Below are 20,492 nucleotides of genomic sequence, written 5' to 3' on the forward strand. Positions count from 1 at the left end.
AGAGTCTCACTACAGTGTGGTTTGGTTTTCCTGCCTACATGTAGATCTGCACACAGCAGCTGAGCTAGAGCGAAGGATTTTATCATCTCCGTCTCTAACTGAAGCTGTGAGCTCACCACACACATTCATCAGTGCTTTCACACGGACACTCCCATTTTCATTGCCCTCCCCTTGTTTCCTCCAGGAGACACAACCTTTCAGACTTTTGTAGTTCGCTGTGCTGTCGTGCCTCGTCGTCCTCAGTGTGAGGCGAACAGAGGAACAGAGGAGGCAGATTATTTCCACATATTTCAGTCGATCCTGAGAAGAAGAATTCACGTTTCTTATTTAAAGTTTTAAAGGAAAGCGGCTGTAAAATCTGAGATTCTCTAAAGGGCAAAAAATGGATGAATGGATAAATATGACTTTATGCCACAGATAAGTTTAAACCAGAGGGCAAATTATTCTGCATTTCCAACAATTAGAAGTCAAATTATTTCTCATTAAATGCTGTCGCATTTGACTTTTTATTTTGTTATTTTCATTCTTTAAATGTCACCAAAATGCAGGAAACACAAGCCTTGAATTAAAAACATTTCAAGAGTAGGACGCCCTGAACCCCGCCTTGGTTCTGAAAACTTCTCTATTTTTGAGGCGTAAACGATGGAAAGTATGACTGACGCTTCAACAGCTCGTCTTTTTCTTCCTGCTTTAATGATTTAAGACTTCTTCCAGACAGTTGGGATGAAAACTAATGCATTTACACCTTTCAACATCTGGTTGAAATCGAGTCGAGCCATCAGACTTCAGTCTCGAATGTTTCTTGGATGCAGTTTCACTTCGTTGTCTGAAAGCCATCTGTGCACTGAAAGCGAACGCTATCTCTCGCTTTGTAATCTTTGTGCTGCGTGACAAAACGGAAGGATTCAACTTTTAAAAGCAAATGAAAACTCTGCTGGGGCTCAGTTTTTTTTAATTGTACCTCATCTAATCACTAATAAGCTCATGAGTAAGACACAACTGTTCAAAACTGAAAGACAAAATTATTTTGATAAGTTTTAAAAAACATTTTGATGCATTTTGTGAATTTGTTTTCTGCAAAAAAGTGCAGAAAGTCTTCAAACAACCATTCGAACGTGATTCTCAAAAAAACAAACTGAATTATATTCCAGCCTGAGCTGCTCCCAGATTTAAAGAATAAAATCCTCTGAGGTGTTCTGACTCACCGCTCCGTCCGAGATGTGCAGCATCGTCTTGGAGAAGGACTTGTGGGTAGATGAGCAGGATGGAGGAGGCTTTGATCCATTTATAAACCTCGGCCGAAACAAAACTTCTTTCAGCCTCCGTCTCACCTGCCGGGCCCGCAGACAAAGGCTGAGGACGGGGGGGGAGCAGGGGGAGGCGGGGAGGGGAGGCCCGTCTGCATTGTCCTGCCGAGGAGGAACTGGGCCTTCTGCCTGCGACGTGACCTCCTTCACCATGAAACAGCAAAAACATATTGAGAGCAGAAAGAAGAGACGCCTTCTCTGTTTATCTCTCCATCGTTCTCCACCCTCCTCTTTCTCCCATCGTCCTTTCAGAGAGAAGCATTCCACTTTTATATTTTCACTTCTTTATTCACATCCCTGGAACGTTCTGTCCGACCCAGAATAACTGTTGGCGATGTACGTTGGTTGAAACGCTGGTTCAGTTCTATGTTCTGGTCCAGGTTAGGAAGAGATCTAGTTTGGATTGAAACACCCGGCTCTGTCGCTACAAACATGGCTGGAAAATGTCCCGATAAATAAGATCACAGTGTGTTCAGTGTTCAGCAGCTCTGAAGGGACTTCAGCCTCTGGATAAACATTCAGGAAATGCTGTTGAAAGACTTTCAGTTTATCTTCATCGACGTTACATTGAGCCTTTATCAGAAGGCGAAGCTTCACGTGTCACATTATTAAATGCACATCTGATCACTTCTGTGTGAACAGTCGAGCTGGAGTCTCGTCAGAGTGATTTGAATCCGATTGAAGAATAAGACCGAGGGTTCGACCGAGTATCGGGTCGATATTCAGCATTTCTCCGATTATCAGTATCTGTGATTTTTCTGTCAGATTGTTTAAAACAAACTAATTAAAAAATGTGCTGCTGTGGCTCTGATGCAGCTTCCTCCCGCCCACGACACAGTTAATATCTCTAAACACTGAGTAATCTGAATCTGCAAAGTAACGAGTAACTGAAGTTATCAAATCAATGTAGTGGAGAGGAAGTTAAAAGTAACAGAGGATGGAAATATTCAAGTAAAAGTACCTGAAAATTGTACTGAAGAACAGAACTTGAGTAAATTGGACGTTTTATTTCATCACTGATTGTTTGAAATTTTGACACCAGGATTTACATTTTTACTGCAAATGAATATCTGTCCCAAATATAGTTTTTCAGTCTCCTTGATTTCTAATAATCTGTGTCGGTATCGGTCGACCCCAAATAAAAATATAAACGGGTGAATTCCTGATTAATGTGCAGCGACCAGCCTCGTCCTGTCTCGTCAGTGACACTCGCCTCGACCCTGAAAGGCAGTGAGTGTTTTTGCAGTGTACGTTGCTGATTTTGTTTTCTCGTCCTCAGCAGCTCAGTTGGCACAAGGAGCTGCTCGACAATACAGTAACTCAACACTGTGGACGCTCGTCACAATGAGCAGCCTACTTTAACAGCAGGGGACAATGACTTAATCCTGTAACGAGCCCTCGTGGGATTATCTGGATATTAATACAACTAATTACAAACACGAGAAGAAACAAATGGAGACAAGTGAAGACTTTATTGAAGACAAACTGTGACAGAGCAGTGTGACGCCTAAAACATCCGTTCTCGTCCTCGTGTACTTTTACTTCAGTGAAGCCCTGAATGTAAAGTATTTGACGTTGAAGCATTTGAGGACTTTCTTCGCCTCCGTCTCTCGGCCTCCCTTTCCCTCTCAGTCTTCTCTTTTGCTGCTTCCGTCTTTTTGTTCGTCACTTTCGGTGTTGATGAGCGATAAGATAAGAAGCTCAGGCTGTAAACAGATCTCCTTCAGAGGACTCGCTGCAGACGCCAGGCGAGAACAATTCAACTGAAACTAAAAGTGGACTTGGAGACAAACGAACAGTCAGTTCATCTAATTAATGGAAGAGACGACATGTGGTTATTGTTCACAAGAAATAGTTCCAGGAAGTAACTAAAGACACACATCAGAGGTGGTCAACATTTAAATTTGATCTGATCTGATTATCGGACATTTTATAGACTACTTTACATTTTAATTAAGAAAATAACCGTCAGATTAATAGAGAATGAGCGTAAGTTGCAGCCCTGAAGTAGATCTTCATGCTTTTATTTTCATGCTTTTGAAAATAAAATGGTAGAGCTGCAGCGTAATGTCTCCTTTTAATCCGCTAATTGTTCTCCAGGCTCATGGAGATTTTTGGATCTAAAATAAGAGTCACAGACAAGATTGAGATAAAGTGTTGTTTTGAGGTCAGATAGGACTTATTTCTATGTAAGTTTTAAATCTAATCAGGTACATTTTGCCTGATCGTGCCTGAAAATGTGTCTTGATTAGAATATTTATTTAAGTTTGTCATCAGAAATGATCTGCACCTTCGACCAGAAACATCGACTGTACGTCAAAACCTGCACCGGACAAACTAACAAAGACAAAAAGACTAATCCCGTTTATGACGAACAGTTCCTGGGAAGCGGAGGGAACAAACGGCTCGGACCCAGCTCTCGGACCCCCATCACAAGAGAGACGCTTGGGAGCGCCGCGCCCTCCCTGGGCACTTTTCCAAAACACCCCATCGCCGAATCGCCCCTGGAACCAGAGACGGACGCTTTATGCTCCAGCTTTTATTCTGAAAAATCAAAACAGATGAAGACACAAAGGAAAACCGAGCCAAGGGAACCAGGCTGAGGCACAAGAGAAGACAAAGAGATGAATAGTTAACCTTGATAAGTGTCCTCGTTTCCACAGCCGGCGGTGCTCAGCGACACCCCGGAGGGCGGCGTGGGTTTCACACCTGTACCTGTTCACTGTAAACAACAGGAGTCCTGTTTGAAGGGTCTGACTGTGTACAGAGGCGCTGACGGGCCAGCTGAGGTTAGCTGTGGGCTGCAGAGAGACGACAGTCTGTCTGTATGTTACCCTGAGGAGAGAGGTCACGTTCAGAGATCATGTGACCGCTGTGACACACATGATATATAAACAGTCAGTGTTGGTGTGTTCACAGCTGAACAACAGGTGTCTGGCTCGATATCTCACCTGTGGTGATGCACCGCTGTCCAGTTTTACAGGACACGTACATATGCTGAAGCAAAAAGCTTTCCACAAGCTGTTTCATGGCAACTTCAAGAGGTTTAAAACAAAAAAAATAAAGCTAGATATCTTCACTGCTCTGCTCGAGACCTAAAGACACTGCCCCCGTCAGCTGGAGGACACAACGCCTCCACATCATACAGTCTAACATGGTCCAAGTTCAAACTTAATAACGATATCACTGAAAATGGTATCAGAACATCTGTTTTGTTGTTTTAAAGAAATGACAATAAGTTTACCTTTGTAAGATAAATTAATCCATTCTAATATGAACTAATTGCACCTGGCCGAGGCTTTCAGAGTCGTTTTGTCTCGATTCAAACTTTTGTCCTGTTTCTTTGTGACAGCGGTTCATCAGTGAGATGCAGAAATGGTCGTGGTCGCTGCCGGCGCTTCACAGGGCCTCTGTCTGCAGGAAGATCTCAGACTTTGGTGAAACGGGCCTCGGATCTGTTGTGGAGGTGAGTGGGTGGAGGTTAAAGGGGAGGTGTTTTATGTGTGTGTGTTTGTGTGTGTTGACAGTGCTGGCAGACGGTGTTCAGCTGCAGACTGTGGACTCTCAGTAAACACTGGCAGTTAGTCATTAACACGCCAGAAACAGATCAAACCATCGTCTCCGTCCGCGGCTTCCATTCTTCACACGTAAGTACAAAAACTCTCCTCCGTCTCCGTTCTTTTGTTTCTTGGTTTCGGTGATGACATGATGGTTTTGATGGAGGTGGTCTCGGCTTCGCTCCGGGCTCTGCAGCCGCTGTCATTCAGGTGGTGGGGTCAAAGGTCGTGGGGGTTCAACCAGGGATCGTCTCCTGCTGTGTGTGTGTGTGTGTGTGGAGGCTTCTGTGTTTCCAGCTGCAGAGGATCAATACGGTCGAAATGTTTCACAGAAGCTGCTGAGTGATTGCTTCAAACGTTTACTGAGAACAGAATTGACACATTTTGTCTTCGGTCTCGTCTCCAGCTGTTCCAGAGTTCATCTTTTGATCCTGCGTTCATTTGGTAAGTCACATTCACCGTCATGTAGATGTGGATTATGAATATTAATGTTTGTGCCAGTGTTTCTGAAACACCGTGCGTCTGCTCACGTCTCATTGGCTGCAGGTTTGACCGAGGTCATGTCCCGCCTCGTCCTCTGTGTGTCCGTCATCGTTGCTCTGTGGTCGGCGTCAGTGCTCAGTCTGTCAGGTGGGTTTGCTGAATGAACGGACTTTTGGCAGCTCTGCAGCTGCTCCTCATCTCTCAGGATACATTAGCTGCTACAAGCTAACACATCTCTGACCAGCACGTTATTATGGATCCCAGACGTCTTGTAAGACCGGCCCTACTTGGCCTCTGATTGGCTTGTGGCTATTGTTGCATTTTGGTGAAAGCCTTGGTGGCTTTGTGGTCCTGGTACTCCATGCTAATTACATTTATCACATTTTATTGACGGGACAAGGTGAGAAAAGCAGTAAAGTTCAACTGATAGACTCCTTCCTGTCCAAAACCTGAATACATCTGGCTCTGGTGGTCCGCTGGACCAGAACAGGAAGGGAGATCGGTGGTACCCGCGCCCACAGCTGAGTGACTGTTCTTGGCTGTCCTCCATTGTCCACACACCCCCGGGTGCCCTGTAGTCCACTGGACAACCAGAGGGGGGAGGTTATTGGGCCACAATGGTTTTATTGTTTTATCACACCACAAATGAGACTAGAATTAGCTCGCTTGCTATTTCCTGACTGTATGTTCAGTGGTTGTTTTTCTCTCGGTTGGTTTGTAAGAGAAACAGCCAGCAGCAGAGATGATGGAGCAGATACTGAGTTCTAGTTTTCCCAGTAAACACCCCGACCACTTCGGCTGTCGCAGCTGCAGTGTCTCTGGGCTTGTTAGCTCTTCCTATCAATCCCAGAGACTCTCTCGCAGCAAAGAGCAGCTCCGGAGGATCACTGATCCCGAGAGGAGCAGCAGAAGAGACCGGGAGAGAGGCCGAGGAGGTCGGTGTGTTTCCTGGGGAGACTAATTTTTTTCGTCAATCGTGGCTCTAAAACTGCAGCGTGTCAACACGATGTTCATTTAACTGTTCTGGAGATTTTGTTCTTATTTGCCGATCTTCATGTTTTGTGTTTGAGATCTGCAGGACTTGACTGAAATACGACTGTTGAAAGTTAATCCCAGAAAAATAAGCTCTAATTCACAACAGTCTGCTGCATGAAGACGTCTCTCAGCTGTTGAACTCGTCCTCTTTGTCTTTTCTTCTGGTGGCTCAGTGTTCTCGGACGCTCCGAAGGCTCACATGCTGCTCCGCTCCCGTCGGGCCAACTCCTTCCTGGAGGAGCTGAAGCCGGCTTCACTGGAGCGCGAATGTGTGGAGGAGAAATGTGACTTTGAAGAAGCCAGAGAGATTTTCCAAACCAGGGAAGCCACAGTGAGATGTTTTCTGTTTCTACCAGACAAAACTGCTTCACTGCATGTTGAGTTTCTCTACTTTCACGTTTTAAAGTTTCGTACAAGTTATTTATATACTTAACATTAATGTGGATTATTATTCTTTTCTCTTTCCAATTGCTTTGTTTAAAGGAGCAGTCTGTAGTTTTGGGGAGTAAATGTTAGTGAGAAGAGAAAGATCTTCACCGACTGATTTTTTTCTGCATAAACAAACTAAATAATCAAACTCTCTTTGTTTTCATGACTGAATAAACTGAATAAACAAACTGACCTTAAAGGACAACACAGTGTATACTGTTTTACTGTTCATATGTGGCGGACCCTGCCACCTGTCTAGCTTCAAACAGTGTTCTGAGACCTAAATTTTGCTCTGTTTATTCACTTATTGAGAAAGTTTGTATTATTACCTCATTAATATTGTAAACATTAAACACACGGGGGAAGAAATACAATAAAGAAGTTAACTTTACAGCACGTTGTAGTTTTTTAATTAACCTTCACAGAAATGAGTTGAAACCAACAGCTTCTTGTAAGGAAATCAATCCAAAAACTGATGATATGAATGAATCCTTGTTGTTCTCATGATGAGTTTCATGACTGACTTTCTGTTTTTGTGTGTTTGCAGCTGGAGTTCTGGACGGTGTACACAGGTATGAAACTCTGAACAAGTAAACTTCTGCTCTCCTGCCTCTACATGTTTAAAACGAAGCATAAAAGACATGAATTAAAGCATCGGTGCTTTGCTTCCTCTCACAGTTACCTAAGCGACTAATAATTAAATGTGTGGACACAAGAAAGCCACTTAAAGGATCAGTTCACCCAAAAAGTAGAATCCAGTCACCATCTCCTCCCTCCATGCTGATGAAAGTCAAGTGAAGTCTCGTGGGAGGATTGTGCTCCCAGTGAAACTGACTTTCTAGTTCGCTGCTGGAGTTCATCTTTTGTCAGCTGATGGAGGGAAACTTATTGGAAAATCTCTACTAACGTTGACATGAACATTAAGGGCATAAAATGTTTTTAAAAGATTAATTACAAAGCGACTATAACGTGACAACGAGATTCAACTTCTCGTCTGTGTCTTGTCTGATGTCACTGTCAGTCTCCACCATGCGACTCTGCAGAGCACTGTGTGAAATGTATTGATGTTGAGCCGACTGTTTCAGATGGAAACCAGTGTAACTCCAACATGTGTGTTCACGGAGCCTGTGTGGATCAGTACCAAGGCTACGCCTGCCGCTGTAACCACGGATACGAGGGCAGATACTGTGATCAACGTGAGTCTGACACCGACGACTGTTATCGTCATCTAAACAGCAAACAAACCGTTAAAGAGCCAAAATTCATTTACCACTAAAGAGTTGGTGAACTGATTCAATATCAGTCTTTAATAATCTGTGTCGTCGTTCAGCTCTAGTAGCCACTAACTGCTCCGTGGATAACGGAGGCTGCGACCACGACTGCACGGAGAGCGAGGACGGCCTGAGGAGGAGCTGCAGCTGTGTGAGCGGCTACAAACTGCACGACAACAGCAGGAAGTGTGCGCCAGGTGAGAAGATCGTTTAGCAGCTGTCAGGTTCACTGCCGGCTGGAGGGATTTCTGTCCTTGTGGAAAAAAGTCAAAACTTTATATCTACTCGAATGATTGACTGAAAATTCATCTCAGCCTCTGAGTCGACTGTTTCTGTCACCTGATAACTTCAGTCAATCTCATCAGATTAGAGTCTGATGCTGATATTAAGGTCGATACTCTTAAACACGCAGAATATAAACAAACGTTTATAATCAATAATCCCTCAAATGTGGTTATCAAACACTTGTGAAGAAGATAAGTACACAGAGGCAGGATGATTTACAGTTTAACAATAAACTTTATTGTCTTCAAGGACATCATTGCATTGAAACATTAAACAGAGACACAGAGAGACAGACAGACAGAGACAGACAGAGGGACAGAGATTCTAATGTAGTACATTTCCAGTGAACTTCATCAGTTTTAGGATGAACTGTTCCTTTTAGGTTGAGTTTCAGTCTTCATGTCTCTCCTGCCAGCTGTAATAAAGGTAGTTAATATTCATTAATATCCAGATCTGATGGGCTCTGCATCAACACTGGAGAGTTGAGAGAACCAAATTCCACCTCTCTGTTTTCCCGGCAGGTCCCTCGTCCTGCGGTCAGCTGCTGATCGCCAGGTCAGCGTACGCCAAACCGATGGAGGGCCCGATGCCCTGGACGGTGGGAGGGGAGGTGGGAAAGAAGGGGGAGAGTCCCTGGCAGGTAACTTTTAATGTTGCTGCGCCTCTGAACTGCTGACAGATCCTGTCTGATTGATAATTGGAGAATTACATTTTTGGTTATTGACAGATAAGACAATCAGCTGCGACCCTTTGCTACATATTTATCATACCTTTTTGTGGGCAGGTGCTGCTACTGAACGCCAGAGGGAAATTCCACTGCGGAGGCGTCCTCATCGACGAGAGCTGGGTCCTGACGGCCGCTCACTGCCTCGACGGCAGCCTGAGATTCAGCGTACGACTCGGTGAGCTTCCACTCTGCAGGCAACAAACACTGAACAAAGGTCATCACAGCAACAGATCTTTGGAACGATGGGTCTCATGCAAGCGGCGCCACAAATGGATTCATGCTTTAACTGAAAATGTTTAGAGGAATTAATCAGAACCACACATTGGAGAAAATAAATTGACAGGCAACAGGAAGCAGTAAAGTAGCTACTTACCGTCTCCGCTAACTGATCTCCTGGGGAAACCTTGTCTCTTCAGGTGACTACGAGCGTATCAGAGACGAGCTCACCGAGGTCACCCTGAGGGTCGTCGAATTCTTCAGACACCCGAACTACAACCGCAGGACGGTGGACAACGACATCGCCCTGCTGCGCCTAGAGACCCCCGCCCCCTTCTCCAACTACATCCTCCCCATTTGTCTGCCGGGACGCGAGATGGCCGAGCGGGTGCTCCACCTGAACGGCACCCTCACCGTGGTGACCGGCTGGGGCAAAGAAGACCCGAACAGCAACCGGTACAGCTCGGCGCTCAACGTCATCAAAATCCCGCTGGTGGACCATGACGTCTGCTCCCACCAGATGTCCCACAACATCTCCAACAACGTCCTCTGCGCCGGAATCCTTGGAAAGAGTATGGACGCCTGCGAGGGGGACAGCGGCGGACCCATGGTCACTCTGTACCGAGACACCTGGTTCCTGGTTGGCCTGGTGTCCTGGGGCGAGGGCTGCGGCATGGTGGACAAGCTGGGCATCTACACCAAGGTGTCCAACTATAATGAGTGGATCGACAAAGTGCGTGAAGAATGGGACAAAAGTCATCATCCATGAGAACCCCGATATGTCTGAATCACCTCGGCCCACAACAGTTGGTCCGGTCTGTAACTCGCATAGATCCCCTCAGTCCAGTAGAGCTGTAAAACACTTTATAATTAAACTGATTCTGTCTCAAGACGCATCGGTGTCCTTTTTCACCAAGACTGTACTTTTAGCCACCTTAACTTCATATCTAATAACTATAAACCTGAGTGAATTACTAGATTATTTCATTAATCGCCTGAGAACAAAATGTCAACTACAGGTCACTCAGAGGGTCAAAATCACTGAAATAAGGGTAATAATTACGATATTTTCTTGGTCCACATGCATTTAACCTCTGACCTTTTGGATATCAAATATAACTTAGTCACTAAAAATATTCCAATGGAAAGTCATAATTGTGAGACGAAAAGTCAAAATTGTGAGACGAAAGTCAAAATCGTGAGACAAAAAGTCAAAATTGTGAGACGAAAAATCAAAATTGTGAGACGAAAAGTAACAATTTTGAGACGAACAGTAACAATTGGGAGACGAAACGTCAAAATTTTGAGATGAAAAGTCAAAATCGAGAAAGTTAAAATTGTGAAACTTTGAACTTAAGAACTACAAAGTGCATCTTTTAAAAGTGATTTCACACAAAGCTGCGTCCACTGAATCATGGAGACTTTATTAAGATTTAAAACAGACCAGACTCTTCCACTGAGAGAACAGCTGCTCACTGACTCACTGAGACATTCATATTGAGGTCTGATGTGGTTTATTATGACATCTACTTCAAATTATTGCTCTTAATTCTAAATATCAGCGCCGCAAAAAAAAGAAGTCACACCTGAGATTCACAAACACACACACACAGCCAATCACTGGACAGATAAACGTCATCTGTTCTCATCTGGATCGACATTTTTCACAGTATCAACAGAAAACACTGAATATTCAACCAGCAGCAGATTCGTGTGCGACAGCCTGAACATTTCCCTTCATGTGATCAGGAGCTAAACATCTTCCTGATGGCCTACAGATGATCAGATGCTAAAATCTCACGTTTACTGCATATAAACTGTAGAATAATGTGTTTCTTACCATTTTAAACCTGAGATTAAGTCTAAATTGAGTATAGTTTAAGACATTAGATGGCTTGTTTGAGTATTAATCATGTTGTATGTTGAATTCAAACTACTATAACTAGATACTGTACAACATTAAGAGGAACCTACGACTGAACACCTGCTCACTCAGATGATCTCTGCTGTTATTTTCACATCTTACTGACTGTGGAAACATGAACCAACACAGTTCTGGTGACCTCTGCGGTGTACGGTCGCATTCTTCTGTCAAATTATTTCCCTTGTTCACATTTGTGAGTCTGTTTTGTTGACTTATTAAACTACGTTATGAACTCGCCTACAATTCTGGCTACATTTTACAAACTGACATTTTGTGCATTTCTACATTTTTTTTAATCACTTGCAGAAAACGAAAACTAATTTCTGTGCTTTCCGTAAGAAAAGTAATAAAAAGTCAACTAAAGCACAAAAAAAAAATCCTGAATCAGTTTCATTTTGTTAATAGAGACCTTATATTGGATTTATTAAATGGTTTAATATTAAATAAAATAATCTTACAACTGTTTCTGACGTCAACATTGAACCCTGCACTGCAGTAACTGTTTTCTGACGAGTCGTCACCTTTAAAGTTGATCTGGTGAACTTGTGATTAGAGCTGCAACGATTAATCGACTCGATGTCGACTATTAAACTAATTATTTTGATAATCGATTCATCTGTTTAAGTGCCTTTTTCTTAAGGAAAGAGAAGTTAAATATTTGAACTTTAAACGTTTTATCTTTTTATTTCATTTCCGCCCTGAGAGTGACTTTGTGGAGACTTTCATGCTTCAGATCTGATCAACGTTCAGACAAACCTGCAGGAAATGCTTCCATCTAGAGGTAGAAGGTGGAACTGCACCACACAGGTTTGTCCACCTTCACTTGACTGCAGACGGAGGACAAAATAATACCTGAGGATATAATGCACGCAAATCCAATAATCTTGCAGTCAGGGATGGTTCCACCTTCAGATCTGAATGTTTTTGTCTTCTCTGCCAACAAAAGCTGATTAAATATCTTGGAGGTCTGAGTTATTTCAGCCTGTCGTCACCTGTTAATGTTGAAAAGTTGAACTGATAATTGATTTTAGCTCGATGAGTTAACTTGCTTCCAGACCTTTTCTCTACGATGAGTTAAATGTTTTATTTAAGCTACATTTCTGACCTACTGAGCCCTGATTCACAGGAGAAAAAGGTTCATGTCACAGTTTTTAAGCCTGCATGTTTTATAGATCACAGCACCTCATCTGTACAATAAACGACTGTTCACATTGTTTTCTTCTCGACGTCACATAAAAACACTAACTCACTTTATTTCTCACAGAATACATTTGTTTTTTGTTTGTTTCAGCACTTTGTAAGTTAAATAAAGTTATTATTGTGAGTATTACTGTCCTGCATGAATTAATAAACATACCTGTACAAATTACACTTACTATTAAAGTTTCTATTCTCTGGTTTTTATTGCTATATTTCATGAAGTCTACTGTTATTTCACTAAATTCAGCTTTTTATTTGTACCTGCTTTTTCTATTCTATCTGTTTTATGTGAAGCAGCTGCTGCAACACTGAAACTCCACTCTGGGATCAATAAAGTACTCGATTACATAACGATTAATTTTGGAAAAACTGTCAATCTTCCCTAACGAAGTGAAATGAAGCGCTCAGACCTTCACGTCTGCTGACGTCGAGTCCAACAGTTAAGACCCAAATTCAGTGTCGTTAATTCAGAAACAGTCAGAAAAGAAATGAAAGATAATTAAAGATCGGAAAACAGTTTAGATCCGACTGAGTGGAGTTCAGTCACAGGAACAGAGCGAAGGTGTGAAGGTGGACGGAGAGGAAGTCGTTCACCTGCTGCCTGTTTTCACACCAACACGTTCAGGACAGACGATCAGACGGACGTCCTGCTGTCCATCCGTCTGTCTGTCTGTCAGTCTGCCTCTCTTCGTCTCTTCTTCAGCTCCTGTTCGTACCTCTGCAGCTGAGACATGAAGCCGGGGTTCGGATCGATCACATGACGAGCCGTCTTCACTTTCTGGGAACAGAAACAAGCGTTCAGTTATGAAATGTGTCTCTGGATGTTATGAAACATGAAATGTATTGGAGGAAATAAAATCCAAATCCAGGATTCAATCTGACTTCAGATCTTAAGGTCACATTAATTGCACTGATGGCTACGTATTGGAGTCACATCTGGATCAGTAAAGATCAACAGAGTATTAAGTTCAAATAATATTCAACAAAAACAAAACAACAGAAGACAGAAATTCAGTTTGTACAATCTGTGCAGAGTGAACCCTCTTCACAAACAAACCAATAAAGGATCTCTGAAAAAAGGAAATAAACCATCTCTGAGGCTGTCAGAGTTTCCTCGACCAGCTGATCGTCTTCATCACACAGGAGAAGAGTCTGGAAGTGACGCTGCAGGCTGATGCTAAGCTAGCTGCAGGCTGATGCTAAGCTAGGCTAGCTATGTCATCTCTGAACTGTGTTTTTTTTCTTCAGGTTTGGAAATGAATAAAAACATTTCAGTCGATTTTAAATTTAGACTCTTAAACGTTGACGCCTTCGGTCACTTCATCACTCACTCTGTAGGACTTGAATCCACAGTACTGACCTCCATTTCACTGCCGTGCAGCAAAAAAATATCGGAGCAAGCAATCCTGCAGAAAACAAACCGCTGACACACTGACAGGACACAGTGTCGCTCCCGGAGCTGCTCGAGGGCACCTTGGAAACAGATACAGACTTTAATACGAGCTTCAGGTTCAGCTGCAGCCTGAACACAGTCTGACACCTCTGACCTTTCAACAGCAGCTCAGAGAACAGAGACATGTTCATGCGCTCCACTGATGAACCCACCAAGGTTCAGCAGCTTCATGAAGGCTGATGAATCTCAACGCCAGCAGCTCCAGACCCACATTACAGGCGGTGGTGTGGTTTTAATGGGCACGATATCACAACATCATCCCCCTGATCATCTAAATGGTCTTAAAACTGCTCTAAAACATTCAGGGATCACTTTAAACTTACATTTTGTTAAGAAACAAGGACACACATCTGTCCAGTGACCGACAATTAAAGATCCATGAGTCAGAAGCTCTTCCTCATCTTCCTGTTGTGTTTTAGTTTGGACTTGTTCGTATTTATTCACACTTAACTGATTTAAGATGTTTGTTTTAATGGGGGACACAATGTGCAAGCTGAGCCTGCAGCTGGTGACCGGCTGAGGCAATTCCACAATCAGGAAACCACCACAGGACTGAGGTCACGTGAGGATAATCACGATATAAACACTTTTATCACCACATCCCTGATTTGTCCGATCTTCAGGTGGTTGAATTAATTCCGCATTTCACAAGAAAAACCAGCAAAATCTAAAGAAAAGCCTGACAAAGAGAAAGTAAGGTGAGGAAAACCCTCTCGGCGGATCCGCGTGGCTCACCTGCAGCGCCTCCGTCAGCGTCAGCCTGCGGTGCTTCATCAGGTAGGCGACGCACACGGTGGCGGAGCGGCTGCGGCCGTTCTTGCAGTAGACGACGCTGCGCCCCCCGCGGCTCTCCTCCTTCTGGATGGCGTCGGCGCAGCGGTCGAAGTGGCTGTAGAGGTCCTCGCTGGGGTCGTCGTAGACGGGGACCTGCAGCTTCTTGACGCCGGCGGAGGGAAACGGCTGCAGCTTGGACACGTTGATGCAGAGCGTCACCGCCTCCTGCTGGATGAGCTCGTCGCTGCAGGCTGACCGGCCGTTGCTGATGAAGAGAGACTTGGTGACTTTACACAGCTGCAGCATGCTGGAGAACTGACCCTCACGGGCTTCCGTACTCAGGCACTCAAAGGTGACCGCCACCTGGACGGAGAGAGAAGCGCGCAGGTTACAGGCTGTTTATCTGCTGCTGAGACATTAAAGCAGTTAAAACAGGCTGAAAACATCATCCTCTAAAATGTTTCATCTCTTTTCTTTTTATTTATTTATTATTTTATTTTACTTTCCCTCATTTTTAGTTTTTGCGCTGTTGTCTGGACGGTTCTCTGAACTGTATGAAATAAAATTGATGCCTCATTTTTTTTATTAAAGCTGCTAATCAATGAAAATAGAATGTCACTCAGTAGAGCGCATACCTCCACCGAGGACAAACAGTTCCATAAAACACATTTAAATCTGTTAGAGCCAGATTTCTATTCGGATCATCAAACTGTACTCACTCAGATACCAGCCACCTAAACACACCTGATTGTTTTCATCCAGATTTCTGCATTATTCACTGAGAAATCAACAATGTTAAAGACAGTGAGAACAAAAATCCTGGACCCGTCCTTTTCTACAGATCGGCACTGACAGTTAATGGGGTCTATTCTGGGCCGAGACCCATCCTCCGTCCAAGTTTGGTGTAAATCTGTTCAGCGTTTTTTGTGTAATCCTGCTGACAAACCAACAAACCAACTGACAGACGGACACAGGCGAAAACATCACCTCCATGCAGGTAACCAGCTGTTTAACGTAACTGTCTGAAGTCCTCTCAACAAACAAACAAACAAACACAGAATACACAACGAGTACCACGATCATTCTTAATAAAGAGACGCGTCTCAGTGCTGTAGAGAACGACTCCACAGTGACCTGCAGCGGTCAGTGAACGCCTCACCCTCCCACAAGGACAGAGTGACTCACATGCAGCCGTCTGTCAGCTGATCGCAGCTCCTGCTCTTCTTCTTCTTCTCTCTGTGGCTTCTTACAGAAAAGTGTTTCCTGTTCGCTCCTGCAGACGGTTCAGGTTAATCCGGTCCGTTCAGGTCTCCTCTTGACCCCGAACTGCTCCGATCAACACACACACACACACACACACACACACACACACACACACACACACTGCTATAATTACTGCATGGACTGTGACAGCTGCTCCGCTCTGGGTCCTAATGCTCATCCAATTCATGACGGACAGATTAACAACCCCAGCAGCAGGAACTGGAGAGCAGGACGCCACTGTGTGTTTGAGGACTGTATATTTAATTAAAATTATTATGTTGGGAATTTGTGAAATTTACCTCAATGACTTGTTTTTATTTATTGTTTATCTTTTTATTTTTTCACACGAATGTTTCCTGTTGAAGTGACCTACTGTACTGGAGGTGCAACAGCAGGTGTTTCATATATAAAGAGGGAAATAAAACAATATCTAGTGATTTAATCCTGTATCTTTAAGGATTGATTAGCGTTTCCTTCTTAACAGGTGATTTAAAATGTAACTCTAATGAACTGGAAAAGTTAGATTTAAAGCAGTTATCATTATTTCACCATTTCTTTCTCATTCACGCGTTTATTATATTTTTTGTCATTATATTAAATTGTGTTTTTTTTTGCATTATAATCAACTGAACTGTATTTAAATATTCAACTTGCAGAGGTTTGAGTTTGACTGCTGTTGTTCAGCATTAGCAGCATGACACAGTAATCTAACTTCGACTTGGTACCGATGATGTGAATGTTATTATTACCACAATATCAATGAGGCTGTACTGTGTTGATGTACAATATGATGTGTCAAAAAATAATGCAAATTTCAAAGCATTGAACTGTTTTCCACTGTTTTGAATCTCACATGAACAAATTCTGTCAACAAAAACTTGTCTTCTTCTTCCAGTTTTTAAAAGTGCAATATGTAAGAATTTACTTGAAATCATCCACAATTAACTAAAATCATCAACAGGACGTGAAGAATGACCAGTTTTGATGTTATGATGTCCATGTATTGCTGCAAAGACATTTACTGAAGTTAGCATGCTAACCAGCTAGCCCCGGCCGGTCACAGTCCAAAGCTCCTGAGCTGGCGACGTAAACACAAACACTCCCTCCACTGCTTCGAACTCCTAGTCTGGACTACTAGCTGCACGGCTAACTGAGCGAACAAGAAAATGTCAGCTACACTTAACAGCAATTAGCAGTTACTCTGGTGATATGCTGCCCCCTACTGGTTTGCAGTTTGAATTCAACAGGCCAGACACGTGGATTCTGCAGAAACAGTGAAAGCAGCGTCACTCACATTCAGTGTTCAGAAAATGGACGACACTGATGTAAAGTACAAACACGAACAAACCTTTTTTTCTTCCGTTTATAAACAGACAAACAGAGAAATCCGTCAGTGACGACACGATACAGAAACAAGTGAAGGAAGTGATTTTATTGTTGGGGTTGAAAAGTCATCACACATGCAAACAGCGATGTTGAAGCCGTGTATCATCAATATTTTATTAGCAAACCAGAGAGAAGTTAACAAAAAAAAAAGAGAGAACTGAAGGAACTGAACAATCTGTGTTTCTGTAGTTTCTGTACAGGTCCAAATATACTACAATATATACTATTATACAACTGGATTACAATTCATGTCATTAGTACAGCAGTCACAAAGAAAAACTTCAAGTCTGTTACAGCAGTGTCGTCTGAGCAAACTTCTCTTCTTTTTGATTCGTCCGAGCGGCCGACCCCGTCTCCTCTCCCACCGATGCAGCTAAAATGAGCATGCTACGCTAACGTTCCCTCTCTTTATCAAACAAAGTGCTGAGTCTTACATTTTGTTCACCTCAACGGCAAAATAAACCTCAGAGAGCCCAAAAACAAAAAAAAAAGACTATGATTCACATTTTGAGATTTGTTTTTTCGCCAAAACCACAAAACAAAAAAGGGTCAAACTGAGAGACTTTTAACGTCCAACGCGAGCATGTAAGGTAAAACAGAGAAAAGGAGTTTGAGGTAAAAGCAGCACAGGTGAAAGTAAAAACATAAAGAACCTCCATGTAAAATGAACAGATTTTAAGGCCTCCAGCAGCACCGTGTCAGTCCTAAAGCGAGACGCTTGTTGGCAACAAAAGATGACTTTCAGTCATTTCAAAGGAATAAAACCACAATTTGGAAAATTATTATTTTGAAAAATGTGAGCCTACTGCTAGCATGTATATATATAGATTCCTTTAGCTTAGCATAAAGCAAACCGTCCAACACACTTCAACACTTCAGTTTAAAACGAGATATAATGTGTTTGAGAGGCGCTGGTCGGTTGGTCTTTATGCTAAGCTATGCTAACCTATGCTAACCTCAGAGTTACACATCTGAACATCCAACTCTCAGTAAGACGGACAGAGAAGCAAATTTCCACAAAAATGTCAAACTGTTTCTTTAAACTAGTTCAACAGTTCAGGAGTCTGACGCTGAACGACAAACCCTCTGCGGGTCAAATGAAACTCTTAAAAAGGAACAGTTCACAAAAAAATGAAAATTCAGTTTGTGATCTCGGGCGTCTGGAGACGAGCTGCATGGAGCCACTTTATGTTTTATTTGGTCGTCTCCAGCTTCTTCAGTTGTTTAGGAGAATGCTGCGATGCTGTGTGATGATGACTGAACTTTACTTTCTGGGTGAACTGTTCCTTTAAAGGGATCGTTGTAATGAGAAAAGCCACAAAGGATGCTGGGAAGACAGCTTCAGAGGTTTCTATAAGCATCAATCGTCCACAGGCTGAAGCTGAAGCTGAAACTGTTCAGCCTCTTACGTCGTCATCGTTTAGATATTTGAAACTTTTACATGAATGAATCTCGTCTCAAAAAGTTAAATCAGAAAATAAAACACGAACATATTTTTTGTCCAGGTCCGAAATCATTTAACACCTTCTGTGATTTCTGCATCCCAAGAGCCCACAACATTTCTGTCTCATAACATCAGAAAAACTACAATAATTTCAAGCTCAAATTCCCAAAGACAACTGAAGACGGCAACTTTTTTCTTTCCTTGTTTAAGGAGACATTTTAAAGGGAGTGTTCAACAGTGTTGTGAGTTGTTGGACACAGAAATCAAGAATAACATCAACATGAAACTCAAGAGACGAGCAGCAGGATGTTCAACAAAACCTCCAGTGAGAGCGTTTACAGAAACAAAACTATCTTCTCTGCAACACTACAGACACACACTAGAAGTTACTGAACGGTGCACTTTAACTCTACGTGACCAAAAGTATGTGAGAAGCCCGACAACCAGCACAACCTGCTGCTCTGATTGCCTCACCTCCTCTGGTTTCCGTCTGGAAGAAGTCGAGCGAGAGGCTGAAAACCAGGAAAAACAGAGAAGAAGTTTCTGAAATAAGTGTCGTTACTTTAACGTGTCGTCCCTCTGGACTGGAGTGTTTTGCAGATGCATGAATATATTAAAAGTACTCTAAAGTAAGAGGATAGGGCTGTCCACATACTTTTGTCAATACAGTGTGGTTTGAAGCCGCAGGATGAAACCTCTGTTCAGAGTTTTGTTAAACGACCTGCTGTGTGTCTGTTCTCACTCACATGAAGACAAAGATCTCAGAAGAGGAGGATCAAACTGAGTTTGTCTTATGACATCATTGATGTTGCAAATATTAAAATTCTGAGTTTGAATTTCTTCTCGAAAAACAACAATAACTACTGATGATGAGAGGCACAGACTGATGTGTCAGCAGCAGCTCTGAGACGCCGACGAGACGTTTCTAAAGACGCCTGCAGCAGCTCGCCGGCTCGCCTCGCTGATTTTCTTCGCACAGTGTCGCACGTTTGTCTGCACAACGAAAAGCAGAGGAGATAAAATAAAGTAAAATAAAAAGTCAAACTTTTCATCTGTTGTCTGTTTTTATCTGGTGTCTGCGGACACACTTCAGTGGTGCCTCTATAAGACTGTGGCGTTATTTTAATCTTAGTTATTATAGTTGTGCTTAATAACGTCACCTGATGGATCCCGACTCATTTTGTTTGGATAATTCATAAAATTAAAGCTCTTTTTTAATGTTGGCTTGCTGAGGATGAACTGAGGACACAAAGGTTACTGTGTTTGTCCATCGTCAACACAAATAACAATTTATGTCACATTATATAAAGTAATGCCAACATTTATTTTTAATATCTTTGTTGCTGCATTTAATGGCATGTAACTTATTCACTGAGCCATATGTTGTTGATCTGCTGAAATCAAAATTAAAGACAAATAAATAACTGGCTGAATAAATAAACAATATGCTGTTAAATGCTCCATTATTCATTCATTCATTTATAAAATGTGACGTAAGTTGTTATTTCTGGTTTAACTCCTTTACGTTTGTTTTGATTTGCTTCTTTATTTATTTTATTTGGTTACGTTCCCATCGAATTCTCCACTTTGTTTATTAATATATTCATTTTTAAAATGAATTTATTTATGTGTTTACTTTTATATTCCCTTTGCATTTAGCAGGATTTTACACAACGGCACTAACAAAGTTTACTGTGTCTCTCCGTCATCATGTTTAGACCACAGGGGGCGCCAGAAA

At 42.5% G+C, this 20,492-nt stretch overlaps 2 protein-coding genes and 1 long non-coding RNA gene across 5 annotated transcripts; 1 reads left to right on the forward strand and 2 right to left on the reverse strand.

The window, feature by feature from the left end:
- Positions 1-4,908: 4,908 nt before the first annotated feature.
- On the forward strand, positions 4,909-10,200 carry proca (protein C (inactivator of coagulation factors Va and VIIIa), a). Its single transcript, XM_084368826.1, has 10 exons — positions 4,909-4,954; positions 5,271-5,308; positions 5,411-5,494; positions 6,556-6,713; positions 7,359-7,383; positions 7,897-8,007; positions 8,142-8,279; positions 8,889-9,007; positions 9,152-9,269; positions 9,511-10,200. The coding sequence occupies exons 3-10, from the start codon at positions 5,425-5,427 to the stop codon at positions 10,077-10,079; spliced, it is 1,308 nt and encodes a 435-aa protein (XP_084224952.1). The 5' UTR covers positions 4,909-4,954; positions 5,271-5,308; positions 5,411-5,424; the 3' UTR covers positions 10,080-10,200.
- On the reverse strand, positions 8,582-9,605 carry LOC311266470. 2 transcript variants are annotated; one of them, XR_014623714.1, is made up of 4 exons: positions 9,468-9,605; positions 9,138-9,282; positions 8,870-9,053; positions 8,582-8,782 (listed from the first exon to the last, which is right to left on the reverse strand). It is a non-coding gene; the product is annotated as an uncharacterized lncRNA (long non-coding RNA). The 2 variants fall into 2 exon arrangements; XR_014623715.1 differs by having other exon boundaries at positions 9,138-9,298; positions 9,468-9,602.
- On the reverse strand, positions 9,900-15,967 carry dusp28 (dual specificity phosphatase 28). 2 transcript variants are annotated; one of them, XM_084368846.1, is made up of 4 exons: positions 15,847-15,967; positions 14,623-15,024; positions 13,029-13,212; positions 9,900-10,021 (listed from the first exon to the last, which is right to left on the reverse strand). In XM_084368846.1, exons 2-3 carry the CDS (start codon positions 14,965-14,967, stop codon positions 13,108-13,110), a joined length of 450 nt encoding a protein of 149 aa, XP_084224972.1. In that variant the 5' UTR covers positions 14,968-15,024; positions 15,847-15,967; the 3' UTR covers positions 9,900-10,021; positions 13,029-13,107. The 2 variants fall into 2 exon arrangements, with proteins under 2 accessions (XP_084224972.1, XP_084224971.1); XM_084368845.1 differs by lacking the exon at positions 15,847-15,967 and having other exon boundaries at positions 14,623-15,239.
- Between the last annotated feature and the right edge of the window lie 4,525 nt (positions 15,968-20,492).

The sequence above is a fragment of the Pagrus pagrus genome (assembly GCF_965226575.1).
Source record: "Pagrus pagrus genome assembly, chromosome: 12".
Classification (NCBI taxonomy): domain Eukaryota; kingdom Metazoa; phylum Chordata; class Actinopteri; order Spariformes; family Sparidae; genus Pagrus; species Pagrus pagrus.

Excerpts from the sequence above, each read along its gene's own strand:
- dusp28 (XM_084368846.1), bottom strand. The coding sequence starts at position 14,967 with ATGCTGCAGCTGTGTAAAGTCACCAAGTCTCTCTTCATCAGCAACGGC. Across the intron at positions 13,213-14,622 it reads CGCTGACGGAGGCGCTGCAG|AAAGTGAAGACGGCTCGTCA; the intron begins GTGAGCCACGCG and ends TTCTGTTCCCAG.
- proca (XM_084368826.1), top strand. The coding sequence starts at position 5,425 with ATGTCCCGCCTCGTCCTCTGTGTGTCCGTCATCGTTGCTCTGTGGTCG. Across the intron at positions 9,008-9,151 it reads AGGGGGAGAGTCCCTGGCAG|GTGCTGCTACTGAACGCCAG; the intron begins GTAACTTTTAAT and ends TTTTGTGGGCAG. Across the intron at positions 9,270-9,510 it reads GAGATTCAGCGTACGACTCG|GTGACTACGAGCGTATCAGA; the intron begins GTGAGCTTCCAC and ends TTGTCTCTTCAG.